This window comes from Hirundo rustica, chromosome 2 (assembly GCF_015227805.2).
Source record: "Hirundo rustica isolate bHirRus1 chromosome 2, bHirRus1.pri.v3, whole genome shotgun sequence".
NCBI lineage: Eukaryota > Metazoa > Chordata > Aves > Passeriformes > Hirundinidae > Hirundo > Hirundo rustica.
The window spans coordinates 40,914,948-40,931,735 of record NC_053451.1 but is presented as its reverse complement, the minus strand read 5'-3'; the positions used below and the strand labels follow the sequence as shown (position 1 = coordinate 40,931,735).

The window sequence follows — 16,788 nt, the reverse complement described above, 5'->3', positions numbered from 1 at the left end:
AATTAGTTTTCCAGGTAATATTTTCTGAGGTAGGATCAAAGCGTTTATTAAAACCAAGATGTGTTACTTGTGCTTTGCTGCTTTCTCTATGTTATATACACTCTCCTAAGGTGTACATGGCTTGTTTTTCTACACAAAACACAAGAGCATAGTGACCCTAAAGTAAGGGCCATAGTGCTCTGTCAAGAATAATACATCATTGATGCTTTTCACCTCGTTACAGGGTAAGGAGAAGGGTACTGAAACGTTAGACTTCTGCTAGAAACCCAGCCCTTTTAATGTAAAGTGTCTACCATCAGTAATGTCTGATTGTCTGTATTGATTCTGAATACCTAGTTTAAAAAATGATAAAATACAGAATTAGGTAGTAAGGAGAAATCATAATATATTTGATAGTGCGAATAAAAATATTTTATATTTTTTATGTTTTCTAGATCTATGTAGAACATAAACACTACAAACGTGCTATTTGTAGTAATCAAGGGTAGGGGAACACTGGCTACTAAGAAACTGCTTGAGTGGTTAGCTATCTTAAAATGAAATGAAAATGTAACCAAAAGAGTGTGTACTGTCTAAATATGCACAGAAAGGTTACAGTATTAAGAAAAGTAGTTGTCAGAGTGGATTGGTATTATCTACTCTTTATGGGACTAAGTGGAGACATTTATTTATCTTGTAGCACAAACTTACCTGGGTATGTTGTAAACAACAAATGAAAAACTAAGCTATTGTCAAATCCCTTATGTCCTTAAGAGTTTTTATTAATTTGATGTGACCTCCTTGTTGTAGATGGGAAAGTTTGCTGTGAGTTATTAATAGTCACCTCTCCATTAGATAGGTAACAAGTGCAGTTGTTTTACTGGTGGCTGTTAAGCAACATAATTAGCAATAAACACATAAGCAGTTCTGCAAACCAGTGTGACATTAATTCTGATACATTTAGTCACTTGGAAACATGGGTACTTATTAACTACTAACATTTCCATGTGATAAGCATTCTGTTTGGTTTCTTTCTTTGCTTGTTCTCTGAACTGTAAAAGTATCTGAAGCCATTATTTCTGAAAATACCTGAAATCATTATTTATGAACTATCAAATGCATTGTTACTTCTGTTTTCCTTCATGCCTACACAATACTGAGCGGGAAATTCCCAGAATGTCTATGACTATGTATAAGTTTGTTATGATAAAAATTGGCTCTAGGTCTTTCGGCATAATAAATTGTCTATTCTTTTGTGGGTTTTTGTTTTACTTTTTTTCCTTGGTTCAGTTGTAACACAAGATGTAATTTTGTGTTTGGTTCTTTACTAAGAAATCTCTAATCAGAAATGTTTTTAATCTTACCGCAAGTGATAAAATGATCATATCATTTTTGGGGCACTTGATACTAAACTGATTAAACCTGCAGTTAAGTTAGTGGGAATATGACCCGTGAATGTCTTTGCTTGATGAGTGTTGCTGTTTTTTTCATCACCTCCATGTCTATTTCTGTCCCCTGTCATGTAAATCAGACAATAAGTATCAGTATATTTATTCATTTTTTGACCCTTTTTTCCCCTAAGACAAACTTGTTTGGCAGAACTAAAGATCTAGTGGGGTTTCCATCACCTTTGAGGATCTATTTAAAGCAAATGTATTCCATGTAGTCACCTCTACATGGATTTGCCTTTTTATTCAAACTGTTGCCTATTATGTCATTGAGGGTTATTGTCTTTGAATCTCTGAAGGTTTGATTTCCTGTGTCTGTAGGGTGCACTTCCATATGGTTTCCATGAAAGAAATTTGAAGATTTGCTACCTAAACCTGTATATTTTGGTAGCCATACCACATGTATCTGTGTTTATTTTGGGAAGGCAGTTCAGCTATTAATTGGTTTTAGTTAGTGTTGTTCATAACAGTGCAGTATGGAAATAACAATTAAAAATTCTGAGAAAGGGAAATTATGCTTTAGGAAGTGAAATATCTTCCAAGCATTGACATGTGGTTTTACAGTATTAGTTGGTCTTTCACTCATCGCCTGGGCATCAAAGTAGGATTCAGCCATGAGACTGAAATGCTCTTAAGGAACTGGAGGAAAGGAGTTTCTATGTGTAGTAATTAATTACTAACATTTTTGGTTTTGAATATTAGGGAGTAAGAGAAACAGTATCTTTAACTGACATTAAATAGAAACTTAATTTCAGTGCCAGCTGGCTCAGCTGTTGGCATATGACAGAACAGTGGGAATTGAACCAGAAAACACTTTATGAGGTTACTGTAACCTAGAATTCATGGCAATAATTTTAATAGGTGGGTGCTCTTCATCCCTGAGTGAAGGGAATAAGGATACAGAGGGAGAAGCTCTTAAGAATTTTCCATTATCATTTTTCAATTATATAAACAGTCAAAAAATACAGGACTTATTCTGAAGACAGTTCTAGTTTCCTTGTATAGATTAAAAGTGGAAAATACTGATGTTACTGGCTACCTCTTTTTAACAGATCATCAATTTTCTTTTTCAGGTCGAAAATTGAAAAAGTTTAACAAAATTAAGGTTGTGAGAACATTAGATGTTGCCCTCCAGCAGCCAGCAGCACTTCAAGATGAAAGCCAGTCTCTAACCCAAAGGCTGTCCTTTTCTCCAAATCAAGAAATACAGTTTGTTCCCCCAATGATAAGTGTTTTACGAGGCATTGAGCCAGAAGTTGTCTATGCCGGTTATGACAATACGAAACCCGAAACACCAAGTTCCTTGCTGACCAGTCTGAATCACCTTTGTGAGAGGCAACTTCTTTGTGTAGTCAAGTGGTCTAAATTGCTACCAGGTAATATAATTTCTTATATGCAGTGAGTTGTAGTTAAGAAAATATTTCATGGGAGGAACAATATAAAGAGAATATAGACTGCCAGTTAATAAATAGAATAAAGAGTCAATAGACTGCCAGTTAATTCTTTACAAATTCCAAAATTATTAAGCTTTCACTTATCAGATAATATAACTAATCAAATGTATTTTAATAGCACATTTGAAAGAATCTATCTAAATATTAAGATTCACCCCAAGAAAGCATAGGAGCTGTATGTGATTGTTATAACAGCCTTTCTACTCTAGCCCCTTTTACTCTATTATTTATTCATTTGATATAAAAAGGTTGTATATCTGCTTATTCTTTATTCTTATTACTAAAATGAATTTTTGAAAGCAACAAAGAAATTTTTTTTAAATAATACCAATTAGGGCTAAGCAACTCACAAACAGACTGGTAATGAGAAGTAACTGAATTTAATGAAGATCCACGACAGGATTAAAAAAAAAAAATCCATGTTATGTGTGTATGTATGTGTTCTGTAAGGTGATAGGGATCATCATGGTCATCCTGGGATATATAGAAATCAATATATTGAGCAGAAAGGCTGGAAAATAGTTTAATGTGAGCTCAATTGGACACTTGGCTGCTGCAGGAAGCAGTAGTCTCAATCACTGCTTTTCCCATTGCAGTTGGCACTTACCAGACCTCTTGAGCGAATTGATTCATCTCACTTTTTTTAAGCATTCTGTGGTTTTCTGATGCCTTTGTGAACTGGACCAGTTCACTGAGGAGGCACATGAGTGCCAAAGCTTGAAGGAGGTAACAGGACCACGTGTTGAAGAACAGAGAACTGCTTTCAGTGGCAGGAAGCTGTTAGTTTCACTCAGATTATTCGTGGCAATCTTTAAATTTATCAAACAGCAAAAGTTATCAAACACAAGTGCAAAACTATGGTTCTGTTTAGTTGAATGCAAGAAAGATACTCATGTATGGATGTTTCTGAGTGACAGCTGCTTCTTTTGTTAAGAACACTGATGTTCAAGCTATCAAATTAAATGTGAGTTGGTTACAGTGACCCATGTTATGTTAAACTGTCATGTTTTTACCAAAGGAAAAAGAGATGCATTCCTATCCTCTGAAACAGTCATTTTTGCTAAAATAAATTCTGGTGTGAACATTTCAAAATACTGGATGAGAACAAAAAAACAAGTGGTTAACCATCAAAGTAAGATAGGCAGTTACTGCCCAAGCATCAGAGAGCTGCATCCCCAAAACTGCTTGTCTTTCTATGTATTCTCCATTTGATAGCTTAGATTTGTAATCTCAAAACACTTACTTAGCTGCCGTCTAAAGGAGAATTCTGAAATATTTTAGCATTAATTTCATTTCCAGGTTTTCGGAATTTGCATATCGATGATCAGATAACCCTCATCCAATATTCCTGGATGAGTCTAATGGTTTTTGCGATGGGGTGGAGATCATACAAACATGTCAGTGGTCAGATGTTGTATTTTGCACCAGATCTGATTCTAAATGAGTAAGTAGAATGCTCTTGTGTTACATGAATAATGTTTTGAACTTTTTTGTGCCAATGGGAATGTGACTTCATTGAGGACAAGATTTCATTCATTTCTTGTTCTGTTTCAAAATTAACGGCCAAGTCCTCTGATCATATCAAAGTTCAGTAACTTTGGAAGGGGTTTTGGAAACCCTAACTATTCTCTGTACGTGGTCAAGCAAAAGCAGTTCAAACAGCATTTTAATTATCTAAGAGAAAAAAAAAAAAAAATGCTGTCAGAAGATTTACTTCAATTCACCTGAATAAGTTATGAGTTAATGTTTACTAAATGGAACTGAGTGTGGTGGTTTTCGGTTGCTTTTGTTTGGGTGGTTTTCGCAAATAATTTGCCTATAATGTAAATGCTCAGTTTTGACACTTTATGATAAAAATGATTTTCTAATGTGCATTTCTTCTTAGAAAAGTACATTTGATGTTAGAATATTGCAAAAAACTATTCAGCGAGTAAGAATTATATAAGACTTCTCTTTTCTGCTGGGGGAAAAAAAAGGGCTTTTTGTCTTGCTTTTCCCTCACTAAGCTGTTTAATTCAGATAATCATCATTTCACTCTTTGTCGGTTTACCAGCTCTGCAAATTAATATTGTCAGACTCATCATTTTATATTCTTTGGTTATAGTACCAAAAATATAAAATTATGGGAGGTTGCCAGTAAAACATAATTTAATCCTGATATTTATTTATCCTTAATGTATTTTTCTCGTGTTTTAGTTTTTTTTTTTTTTTTTTAAATACTAAAAGAACTGCTATGAAGAAAGCTGAAAGAAAAACAGTTGTTCCGTAAGACGTATTGTTTAAGGATTAGGAGGTGGATTTGCAGGAGATCTAGACACCTGATTTTAAAATCTATAGATGTGCAAGTTCATCCCAGTGAAGTTCTTTATAGAAGATATTCAGTAGAGCTGACCCTTTAGATCCTGACTTTTGCTCTTCCAGATGATTGTAAATCACTGTGAGATTGTCGATTAATGAACTCTTTCCTCTCCCATTTTTATTAGTTGTACTGTACAAACTGAAATAGTTTGAAGTGATGAGATTGAAGGAATTTCTGACTATATTGTTGTCCAGCTTAGTCTGATACATCATGTGGTTACATTTGGAAGAAACACAGAGTGAGATGGCTTTATGCAGTAATGTCATGTCTCGGAGTATCACACTGCTTGTGGACCTCTGCTGACATCTTGTGAAGAAGACTTTAAGTAGTTTCTTTTAGGAATGGCATTGAAATTTATGAACCCTGATTATAATCCACCAAGGACAGCTTCTTACTGTCAGCTCAAGATCATCTATGATGGGTGCTGACAACATATTCCTCTCTTGGTTATAGAACATCTCATCAGGTTCATACCAGAGATGTTGTAAACAAAGAGATATAAAAAGTAACTGATGTGCTGAATCATTGCTGCAACTATTTTTTGGAAATAAGTTAGCTTTTAGATCAGTAAAATGTAAACAGCTTTGTTATCTACAATGATGTCTAAGCTTGTACTTTCGTGTTCACTTTAAGCAAGGGTAGCTGCTGAACACTGCCAAAAAAGTTTAATGTCCTGGTCATGTATCCCCATGATTTTAGCTAAGCTGGCTGCACAGTCAAACAGATAAGGAGTTTATATGCCTGAGAGGTACCCCAGAAAAATTTCATTCATTAGCAGGTAGAGGGATCCCTGACGTGACTCACCACGAAGGAGTGCAAGCACTAATGCCAGAATCACAGGAGTGTGTGCCTAGAAGTAGAAAGTGATGATGGAAATTCCTTCTGCAGGGGCAGCATACACCAGAGTTGTTTTATAATTACCATGAAAACACAATCCAAAGCTTGTGTAACAGTCAGTCTGTTATTTAGTTAATTGAGTTGTTATGCTGCTTGGGAAGGATGTGTTTGGTATCATCCATGTCAGATCAAGAAAGCCAGTAGTGCTATTTTGACAAAGATTTCTTAGTATTGACACCCTGCAAGGACCTACTGTTACTTGTACTTGACAGTGTCTGAAAATTTGAGTAGCAGCATTTAAGCTGCTAACCCTGGAAGCTGCTATTACTTTTCATAGATAATAATTAGGAAGAGATGCTACCAAAGAGTAATAGAAAAGGAGACTTAAAGTAGATGTAGAAAAAAGTCCATTCAGTTCTAGAAGATTGAATTTCTATGCTTATGTCATTTAAGAGCTGGTAAATATCAATGTTGTTCAATGTATCAGATGTTGAACAACACTGAAATAATTTTAGTTGAAGATAACAGAAAAACTTTAACAAGAAAAAATTCACTATGTTGAAAAAGTCTTTTTTAAATGGAAAATACCTTCTGTTTTGATTGCTGAGGTTGCTATCTGCAGTCAGGTTGGAATGCTGATCTGAACCCCTAGCAGGCGGGGGAGCAATATTTAATCTTCCTGTTATTGTACCGAATTCATCTGGATTGGGATGCAACCTTTTAAAATCAGTCCAAGTTACTGGATCATCAGGCTAATGTGCAGTGAATTCAGTCTAGATTAGAAACTTTGTAATGCTACCATTGCAGTTAGTTCAATTGAAAATTATTCTCCTAATACATATATGCAATAATATATACTCAATATAGCAAAATTACAAAGAGAAAAGTAATATCAAAGTGCTGCAAAATCCCCATAGTTTTATGTATTTCCTGTGTGATTTGTTCTGGTTATTTCTGTGGGAGTTTAGGAAGGGTTGTATTACTGCCTCTGTTTACTTAACATGTAAAGTTTTTGACTGTTTCTTTAATGGCATAACATGCTACAAAATAATATCATTGCGGCTAGAAGTACCAGAGTTGCTACAAAGTATTTTGATACAGATGTTTTTGCAAAAGCTAAGAACGAGTTTTCTATAGACTTCCAGTCTCTACAGAGATACAAGAACCAATGGACTTCTAAAATAAGATAGTACTTCACATTAATCATTAGGGTATTTTTAATTAATAAACTCCCCTTATTTTTGGTGGTTAGCATTCACCTTTGATAGTTTTGTTTTTTTTCTGGACAGCAGTAACAGATTAAACATCCAAAATAATAGCACATTCATTACAATAAAAAACTATCATAGGAACAAAAAAAAAAAATCAGAAAACTGTTTATGTATATAAGCTCATCTTGAATTTTTTAGTAATGTGATGAACTGCTAACAACTTTCCTTCAAGCAGTTGGTACTGGAGCCATTCTTTGTCTTTGTTTTAATGGTGGTGTTTTTTTTTTGTTTTGTTTTGTTTTTTGTTTGTTTGTTTGTTTGTTTTTTGTTTTTGTTTTTGGTTTTTTTTTGTTTTTGTTTTGTTTTGTTTTGTTTTGTTTTGTTTTTTACCTTTTCTGGGCGTAAGACAGAGGATGAAAGAATCATCGTTCTATTCCCTGTGCCTATCCATGTGGCAACTCCCACAGGAATTTGTCAGACTTCAAGTTAGCCAAGAAGAGTTCCTATGTATGAAAGCACTGTTACTTCTCAACACAAGTAGGTTCTTTTATTTCTTTGTAACAAATCACTACTAAAAGAGCTTTGAACCATGTTGTTTAACGTGACAGTCTCTAAGCTCTCTTGTTTAACAAATGGAAATGCCCTAGATGGAATGTTAGTATTCTAAGACTAAAAAAATATTTTTTTCTAATGTTTATAAAGAACAAAGAATTTGTGATTCATTGTTGGTTTTATTGTGTATAAAGATACTGGGGAGATGTTGGATCCCTTTTGGCATATGGCTATATTGTGTTACACATTTTCAAAACAGCTGTGCAGTATTTCTGCCTGGAAACATCAAGTGACTCTACACAGATTTAAAAAACCCCAACAAAACCAAAACAACCTTAAAAGTATTAGAATATATTTTAAAATATTTAATAAATTATCAGGTCTGAGGGCTTTATCTTGACCAAAATCTTAAAGCATGTTTGCTCAAAAGAATTAGAGAAGTGGACATGACAAACAATACTAACATTTATTAAACTTTTAATAGTTATAAATAGGTGAAGTTTAGCACAGATATAAACAAATGGAAGTGTTTTTCTTTGGTTTGTTTCTCTGGAAACAAAATCCGTGGTCACTTAATCATACGGATCTTTTAAAGAATGCAGCATACAGCTGCATTCCACTTTACATAGGAAATGTGGTTGTTGATGAATTTATCTTCCAACATTTTCTCATAAATACTAAAATTTACATCTTCTCAGGCCATAATTTTTAGTTATGAATCCCCAAACTGAAAGTTTTTAAGTTATACAGGTGCTGTTAGAAATGAGAATAAGCACTTTTGAAAAATATCATTGAAAGAATGCAAAAGTTTGGTTCTCAACACGCAACGGAGTCAGAGGAGAGATGTGCAAATCCTACGTGACATATTTCTTGGTTTTACAATGTTTAAGTAATTGATCAGGAATTAAAATTTAGTCCCTCTCAGTCTGTACTTGGCTGGTATTTGCATAAACCTATTCTAAAAAAACCCCTGGTCTCAGCAGAGAGTAAGTTTAAAAAGGTTGAATTTAGCTCATATGGACATGGAAATGACTAAAAAAAACCCTAAAAAAATAGCAAAATACCATACACTCTGCTAAAGCAGAAAAGGTAATGTGGATAAAAATCCCTGTCTGGTGTAACTCCAGCTGCTTTCTTAGAATGTGAATGTATTCCTATTTTAAATGCTTTCCACCTTGTTTTCATCACAAATAAACTCTCTTACGTATCTTCTGAAATTTCTATTACATTTAGATGAATGTGTGATATTTCAGCTGTCTCTGTTCCAGAAAGTTCACATCAAATTCTAAAAAGTACTACAATGGTTGGTTGAGTCCTTCTCATTTCTGAGTGCATCAATTTAACAGAATTCATCCAGTTACCCTTTTTATCAACTGCATTGCACTCAGAAGCTGTTTCTTAAGATGATATGTTTATGTATATGCAAGAAATTACTTAAAAAAAAAAAAAAAAAAGAAAGTATTTCTGCCTGTTCTGATGAGTTTTGCTTTTTTTTTTTCTCTGCTGCATTTATTGTCTTATAGGAAAAAATAATTTTTCAGATCTTTGGGAAAAAGAACACACCTAACAGTTGTTACTGAGACATTTAGTAAACATTTCGTTCTGTATAAATGTAATTCCACAAATGTATTTTCAAAAAGCCATATAACCTCACTGTTGTTCTAAAGTGGGTTTTTTAAGACTACTTGTATTTCAGTCATGATATTCATCTTAATCCTCTTCAAATATGGAAGTAAAACCATTTCAGGCTTTTGTATACTAACAGTAAATCAAGTCTAATCCTTTAGTCTCTCATTGTGTCTTCTGTTCAATTTATTATTTAGATGAACTGGTTTTGACTTTTTTACATAATTCCAAAGAAACAGTAATTTGAGTTAAACTGAGTGACAGTCTTGATACATTTCTAATTCTGAATCGACCCCTAGCCTAAGTTTTAACATTATTTTACAGGTTTTTCTTTGAGTTTGATGTGGCTTAAATGTAATGCTTTCCAGATTTCGGATTTAAAGGAATTTCTGATTTAAAGGAATTTCTGAATTTTGTTGCATGAGATTTTGGCCCAGTTCATGCCACTGAATAAAAGCATCCTCATTCTTGACATATATCAAGAATGGGATATGGCATATGTCAGGGAAGGGAACAGCTCGAATAGATAACACCAAGGAACTTTTTCTTGCTAGGCAGGAATGTGACTGTCTTTTTGCAGAATGCAGAGGAAAAGGCCATTCCTTGATGGAAGATACTTTAAAAATTAATTTACAGAGGAAATACAAAGAATTAATTGCTGGTTTAGAGGTGTAAGTCAAGGATAGCTTCCATCTAACCCTAAACTCCATCAGAGTCACTTTATATGAAATCTTTCCTTAGTTCTCTGTAAAACTGCTGTTAAGAAATGTCTTGAATCATCCAGGCTTTGAAAATTAAGGTATTCTTTTTCCATGACACTTATCACTAGCAGCCACTAACAGGTTCTTTTCTCAGTGTTCTCTCCATTCCTCATTTTGTTTGTCACCCCTGACCTTTACAAGAAGAGGGAGTTCAACCAATTTCTCCTCCTTGTTAATTTTTCTAAAAATCTGTTCACCTTTAAGACTCTGATCTGTTCTATTAAGTGAAAGAGGTTCAAACAGGAGGCTTGAGCCCTGTCAGCTTTACTGTCTGCACTACTTTAGAGCTGTTAGTTCGTTCCTTGATTCCATTTTGAAGCACTCCAGCTAGATCTCTCTACCACAGGTTTGCTGTGAAGAGCGCAGACCCTCAGCAATGCAAACATGAATCAGTAACATATTTCCTCAAAAGCAGGAGTGGTTCTTTTAGCCATATTTCTTTTTCCCAGCAAAGACATGTAACTGAAGCTTAGGGGTATTTCTGGATATAGGCAATATATATATATTTCTGGAATGCTAGTTCATTAGCAAAATGAACTGATTACACCTGGTATATCCTTTTAACTAATACTTTTAACTAATTGTATCACTGTTTTTGGAGTAACTCCTGAATGCGAAGAAGTACCTGCCACATAATAATGAATTTCATTGTACAGCATGAAAGACTCTAAATTTTTCCTGTACTTTAAATTTCATTGCCTTCAGAGTAAATTGTAACCCAGCTGTTTTTTGGGGGGCTTTTTTAGTTCCTTTGGAAGGTCTAAGAAGTCAAAGCCAATTTGATGAGATGAGAACAAGTTACATCAGAGAACTGGTGAAGGCAATTGGTTTGCGCCAGAAAGGCGTTGTGGCCAACTCACAGCGTTTCTATCAACTTACAAAACTGATGGATTCCATGCATGATGTAAGTTTATTTTTTAATGTGTTCTGCTCTTCATGTAAGAAGGAATTGGTATTTCTTAAAAGTAATTCTATGGAAGGGAGTAGTCAACATTTTTAAACAACAGAAGAAAAAAAAAATTCTTTATTGTGTATATTTGTTTGAATAGATAGCTATATATTCAACATCAGTATATGTGTTGTGCAGATATTTTATGGTATATAATATTGAAGTATTTGTGAAACATGTATTAGAGTGCTACCATTTTGTTTAATTTTTACTGTAACATAGCCAGTACAGTTGTGGGCTTTGGTAGGGGTGGTGTATATGTGTGTGTGAGCATGGGTGTGCTTGTTCAGGAAATGTGTGAGGTATAGGCAATTCAAGTTACAAGTCAGACTACTAAAAATTAGTGAAAGGCAACCAAGATGGGCTTTGCAACCTTCGTTCAACTGGTTTTATGTGTATATTCTGTACCACTTTTTCAGTATCTGCCTGTGGGAATTGACTAATTTTTGAGAATTCTAGATACCAAGCCCTGGGCACTTTTGAGCTCAGTGCTGGTTGTGAGGAACTCTCAGAGAGTTCGAGGTGGACAGGATCTTTACATGTTTGTATTCTTCAGAACTCAGAAAGTCTTCATTTTATTTTAATCCAATCTCTTCCATTCAGATGCATACAGTAAAATAATCTGTGAGGGAGAGAAAGAAGGAGCCTTTCTAATCATACGGTAACATAATCTGTGAGGGAGAGAAAGAAGGAGAGAGGCTTGCTGCAAAATAGCAAAATGATATTTGGTCCATGAAGTATCTTCATTCAAGTCCTGTTTCAGCTCAGGCTGATAAAGTGATGGGAGATACAAGGAAAAGAAAAATCATCACACTGGAGACATTGTGTGATATTAAAGTGTAGGGTAGCAGAAATAGTATGGTATTTGACAACATGATGGTCACTGGTCTGAAATGAAAATTGGAACCTCTCAGAGACACTAAAAGAGATGTAATAGTCACGCGTTGAGTAGTTGCTTTCAACGGATGGGAGTCTGGAGTTCAGTGTTTGCAACATACACAGGTGTGATCATCATGAAAACCATGGCAAAGCTCACGGTGAGTGGTAAATGCTGTCTCCCAGAGTAGTGTTTAAATAGCAGGTAGTGAACCAAGCACACACTGTGAGAGTAAGATGAAAGGTTAAAAGATTGTTAAGTAGTGGCTGTTGTTTGTCACATATGAGTGAGGGTGATAGTACTTTGTAATATTAGTGAAGCAATGATTTTATATGGCATAGCTGTATGTATGGTTTTTGGTGTTAATAGGGTCTGACAAATACCCTCATTACTGATTCAAGAAAGGACAGGGGAAGGTATAGAATGATGTCAGCTGATGAATGTGTAAGTGATTCACCGCATGTTTATGTGGCTGCATTGCTCTTAGCCTGATTATCGTGTTTATATTTTATCAAATCCAGCTGGTGAAACAGCTCCATCTCTTCTGTTTGAACACATTTCTCCAGTCCCGTGCACTGAGCGTTGAATTCCCTGAGATGATGTCAGAGGTGATTGCTGCCCAGCTACCCAAGATTCTAGCAGGGATGGTGAAACCTCTTCTCTTTCACAAGAAGTGAAATGTCTTTTCTCTTATCCTAGAGATGATGCCTGGGTCATTTTTTGTTTGTTTATTCTGGTCAAGATTTTGCAATGTCAGGACTTCAGCATATTTGACACAACTTGCTGACTGCTTTATACCTGTAACATACACAAGCCATTCAAGCTTGATGTACATATTGTGAGTTCCTGATTCCTTTACTGCAAAAATCACAACAGTCATAAGGAATGTTTTGTAAACTTGTCTAAGCTGCTTTTTAGATATGCATATAAATGACAATTAATAGACTTTCCAGATTTCTAACAACAGTTATACATTTTTCTTACACATTGCACAATCTTGAATTTCCGGTATGATATGGTGCAAAATTTTTACTTTAGTACATTGTGTGCATGGGTACATGTGGGCACGTGCATAATATAAGATTTTGGAGAAATTAAAATAAATATTGCCCACATTTTCTTATGGATATTTTACTTTTTATTACTGCAATGCCATAATGAGTAACTAATGTGTTAGGCATACAGTATACATTCATACTCTCATCTGTGGTTGTATTGAAACTCTTAAGTCCAGAAGACTGTTTTCTGCAGCATTCAGTGGAACTCTTCTTCAAAAATCAGAAAGTATAGGAAAATTTCGGTGTGTATTATATCTGAAGTAATGTGTGTGCAAACCCACTAAGCTTTGGTTTGTGTTATTTTTCCTTAAAAGTTCAGCACTTACTAAAGCTAAATCACTTAGCTGTAATCTTAAATTCATCAGGTCTTACATTCTGTATTTCAGAAACTTTAAATAGAGATGTTTTCACGGACTGCAACTCTTAATAATCTAAATGTTTTGAATTCCAATGCTGAACACTCAATCAGCCATTAGCATCAAATTATAGTGAGATTAGATGCAAAAAGAAATGGAAAATATGACTCCAGACATTTTGATGCACATCAGACTCATTTTAGTACAATTTAGTGGAGCTACATATTTTCTAATTTAAAAGCATGCCATTATAAATGGGGTAATTGTAAAAAAGAAATTGGACTAATTAGCTTTATACATTCAAGAAGAATGACATGTTTCACATAAAAGTGAATATTCAGCTGAAAAATATAATGTGGTGGTGTTTGTTCCTTTGATGTGGTTATGAAACAACTCATGCATTTAAGGCAGTTAATTGTAGATATATTCAAACAGCAGAGAAATAGATAAACCTTAAGAAGAAATTATGAGTCTATTAAAATATGACAAATATTGCCAGTCATTAGAAATGATACATAAACATAGGAAATGGTGAGTCTTGTTTGGGTACTTCTGGCCTTATGCTTTTGCTTTTGCCCATGACTTGCTAGATGCCCCCATTGTGTGACTGTGTCCTGCTGGTGGTCTGTAGCTTGGTCTTTACAGACATATCCTTGTCACATGAATAAAGGCCCCTGGGATGTAAGTTCAGCATCCCTGGCTGAATCAGGGTGCCCCTCATTAAAAGTGTAAGTGATGTTGCTTGTTGGTAAAAATTACATCTTCGTTCTTGAAAAAATGTGGACTACTGTCAAGCACCAGAATGTCTAAAGGTGTCTTTAGTGGTCATAATTTCCTAAAGCCAATGAAAAAGAATCTACATTAGAACTGGGAATAAAAGCATTTTTGAGATCCCCACATAGTAATACAAAACCCACTAGAGCTGGTGCAAATGCGTGACCCTAGATGAAGTGGTATGGACAGACTTTGGTGTTAGTTGACTAGGTTTGTCATTTCTAACTGCCCAGGAAAGCAATGTCTTTCATATTCAATACAGTCTGACTTTTAACTGTGATTCTTAAAGCAATTATGTTTAAATAAATAGCACAAAATTCTTTATTTCTACATCCTGAAATTTTGTTTTCTTTATTTTGTGTTTGCATTCAGTAAATGTGATGCTCAGTAAAAAATTCCATTTCCATCATTCCACTTCCATGTAAGAACAGTATTTCCATGCATTCTTTTGGAACTGAAATATTTCCACATGATTTACCACTGAGTAAGCAGACTGTCTGTTTAACTGTTTAGATTAAACTGATAGCAGAAACTTCCCACACTAAAAACTACTCCTCATCATCCTAATTCTGAAATTAGAAGACAGAGCAGGCAATATGTTTGCCTTAGGAATGCATGGATCTGCTTACATCTGCCTTTTACTCAATCCCTAAGTGGTTGACATGTCACCATGTCCCATAAAAATGGCAGCTTAGTCTGAAATGCACTATATTTGTCTCCAAGGCATAATCAAAAAGGAAGAAAAAATACCTTTTGGGAATAGATAACAAAGCTTAAAAACATTCTCAAAATGTATTTCCAAAGGACCTCTAACTCACAGAAAAAAATGCCAAAAGTTCATGGCCATGATGAATTCACTACACAAGATAGAATGATTGGGTAATTGTGTCTGCTATGAGTCTGAAAGTCCTGTGATCATTATGTGATTATCTGAAGTTAAAAAAAAAAATAAAAAAATCAGCTATAAGACCAGATTATAAAATGGCCTTTAGTGTCCATTTTGATATTGTCATTTGCTCTGGGTTACATAGTAGAAAAGAACTTGGGGTGCTGGTGAGCAGCAGCTGAACATGATCCGGCTGTGCCCAGGTGGCCAAGAAGGCCGATGGCATCCTGGCCTGGCTCAGCCGTGGTGTGGCCAGCAGGAGCAGGGCAGTGACCGTCCCCCTGCCCTGGGCACTGCTGAGGCCACACCTCAAATCCTGTGTTCAGGTCTGGGCCCCTCACTGCAAGAAAGACATTGAGGGGCTGGAGCGTGTCCAGAGAAGGGCAGCGGAGCTGGGAAAGGGTCTGGAGCACAAGTGCTGTGAGGAGCAGCTGAGGGAGCTGGGGGTGTTCAGCCTGGAGAAAAGGAGACTCAGGGGGGACCTTGTCACTCTCTACAGCTGCCTGAAAGGGTGTAGCTGGGGGTTGGTCGACCTTTTCTGCCAGGTAACAGCTGACAGGAGAAGAGGACAGTACCTCCAGCTGTTCTAGAGGAAGTTCATGTTGAATATCAAGAAGAATTTCTTCATTGAAATGGTGGTTAAGTGTTGGAAAGGGCTGCCCATGGAAGTGATAAAAGTCACCTTCCCTGGAAGTGTTCAAGAAATGACTGGAGATCAGTCAAAGCTTGGATTCAAGGATCTTGGCAGGTCTTTTCCAGACTAAATGATTCTGATTCTGTGAAGACTGATCAAAACACCTGATTTCTTCCTTCCCTACAGAAATCTCCTGTCATATGACTTTTCAACCCTGCAGCAATGTTCAGGGAACCATTACTTGATTTTTTTACTGAGCAGAAGGTTTTATAGTTGTATGTGCTTCTGTCCTTGATTTTAAAGAGCAAAGCATTTTTGCCCTGAGCTTTACAAATAGGTCTAAATAAACATCTTGTAGTGCTTCTTAGTATATTGAGCAAGGCAGAACAATGCTGGATCTTCTTATGGTGCATTAATACTCTAGAAATAAGAGGTTTCAGCAGATGGGTTTTTCTTGTTTTCTGACATTTCGAATGTGCCTGATTACATTTTGAAGATAGGAAACTTGTTGTATTAATTAGAAAGCTTGCCAGCCATCTTCTACAGGCTTTTGTTTCTAGCTATCACTAAAAGTTCTTCATACACTGAATAATGCAGGCTGTGCCTGAAGCTAAGCCTCTCCTGTTCTGTACAGTTGAGGTATTTTTGACCAAAGCCTTTCAGCATTACCTTCTGTTGGTAAACACTCAAGTAGTGAAGCAAACAAACCAACCCATGAAATCATCTGCTTCCTTTGAGCTCTACTGCTGTGATTCAGGTCTATACAGGTATCATATTTATAGTTCTAAAATAATGTTTTGGAGGTTGAAATGCCTGGCCATGGCAGCTCACTTGTGTTTGGAGAGCTGAGACCTCCAGCCACTGCAAGCTGTTCTCTTTGTCTACGAGCTGCTCTGCAGCTGAGCTCCGTTGTGCTCACTGTGGTCCAAGAAATAAAAGATCAAACACTTGGCTCATGTTTTCAAATATGTCAGCTTTATCTACAGTTGGGGCCAGCCTTTAGGGATGGGGGGATGTGGGTTCCTTA

At 35.7% G+C, this 16,788-nt stretch overlaps 1 protein-coding gene across 2 annotated transcripts in view; it reads left to right on the top strand.

The window, feature by feature from the left end:
• Positions 1-15,149, top strand: part of PGR (progesterone receptor) — a 33,420-nt gene extending 18,271 nt beyond the window's left edge. The window contains exons 4-8 of one of the 2 annotated variants that reach the window (XM_040056603.2): positions 2,501-2,803; positions 4,181-4,325; positions 7,695-7,825; positions 10,974-11,131; positions 12,575-15,149. In XM_040056603.2, the coding sequence (XP_039912537.1) occupies positions 2,501-2,803; positions 4,181-4,325; positions 7,695-7,825; positions 10,974-11,131; positions 12,575-12,730 (893 nt within the window). In that variant the 3' untranslated portion in view covers positions 12,731-15,149. The remainder of the gene's footprint in view (positions 1-2,500; positions 2,804-4,180; positions 4,326-7,694; positions 7,826-10,973; positions 11,132-12,574) is intronic. The other variant, XM_040056604.2, reaches the window with a different exon arrangement.
• Positions 15,150-16,788: the final 1,639 nt, after the last annotated feature.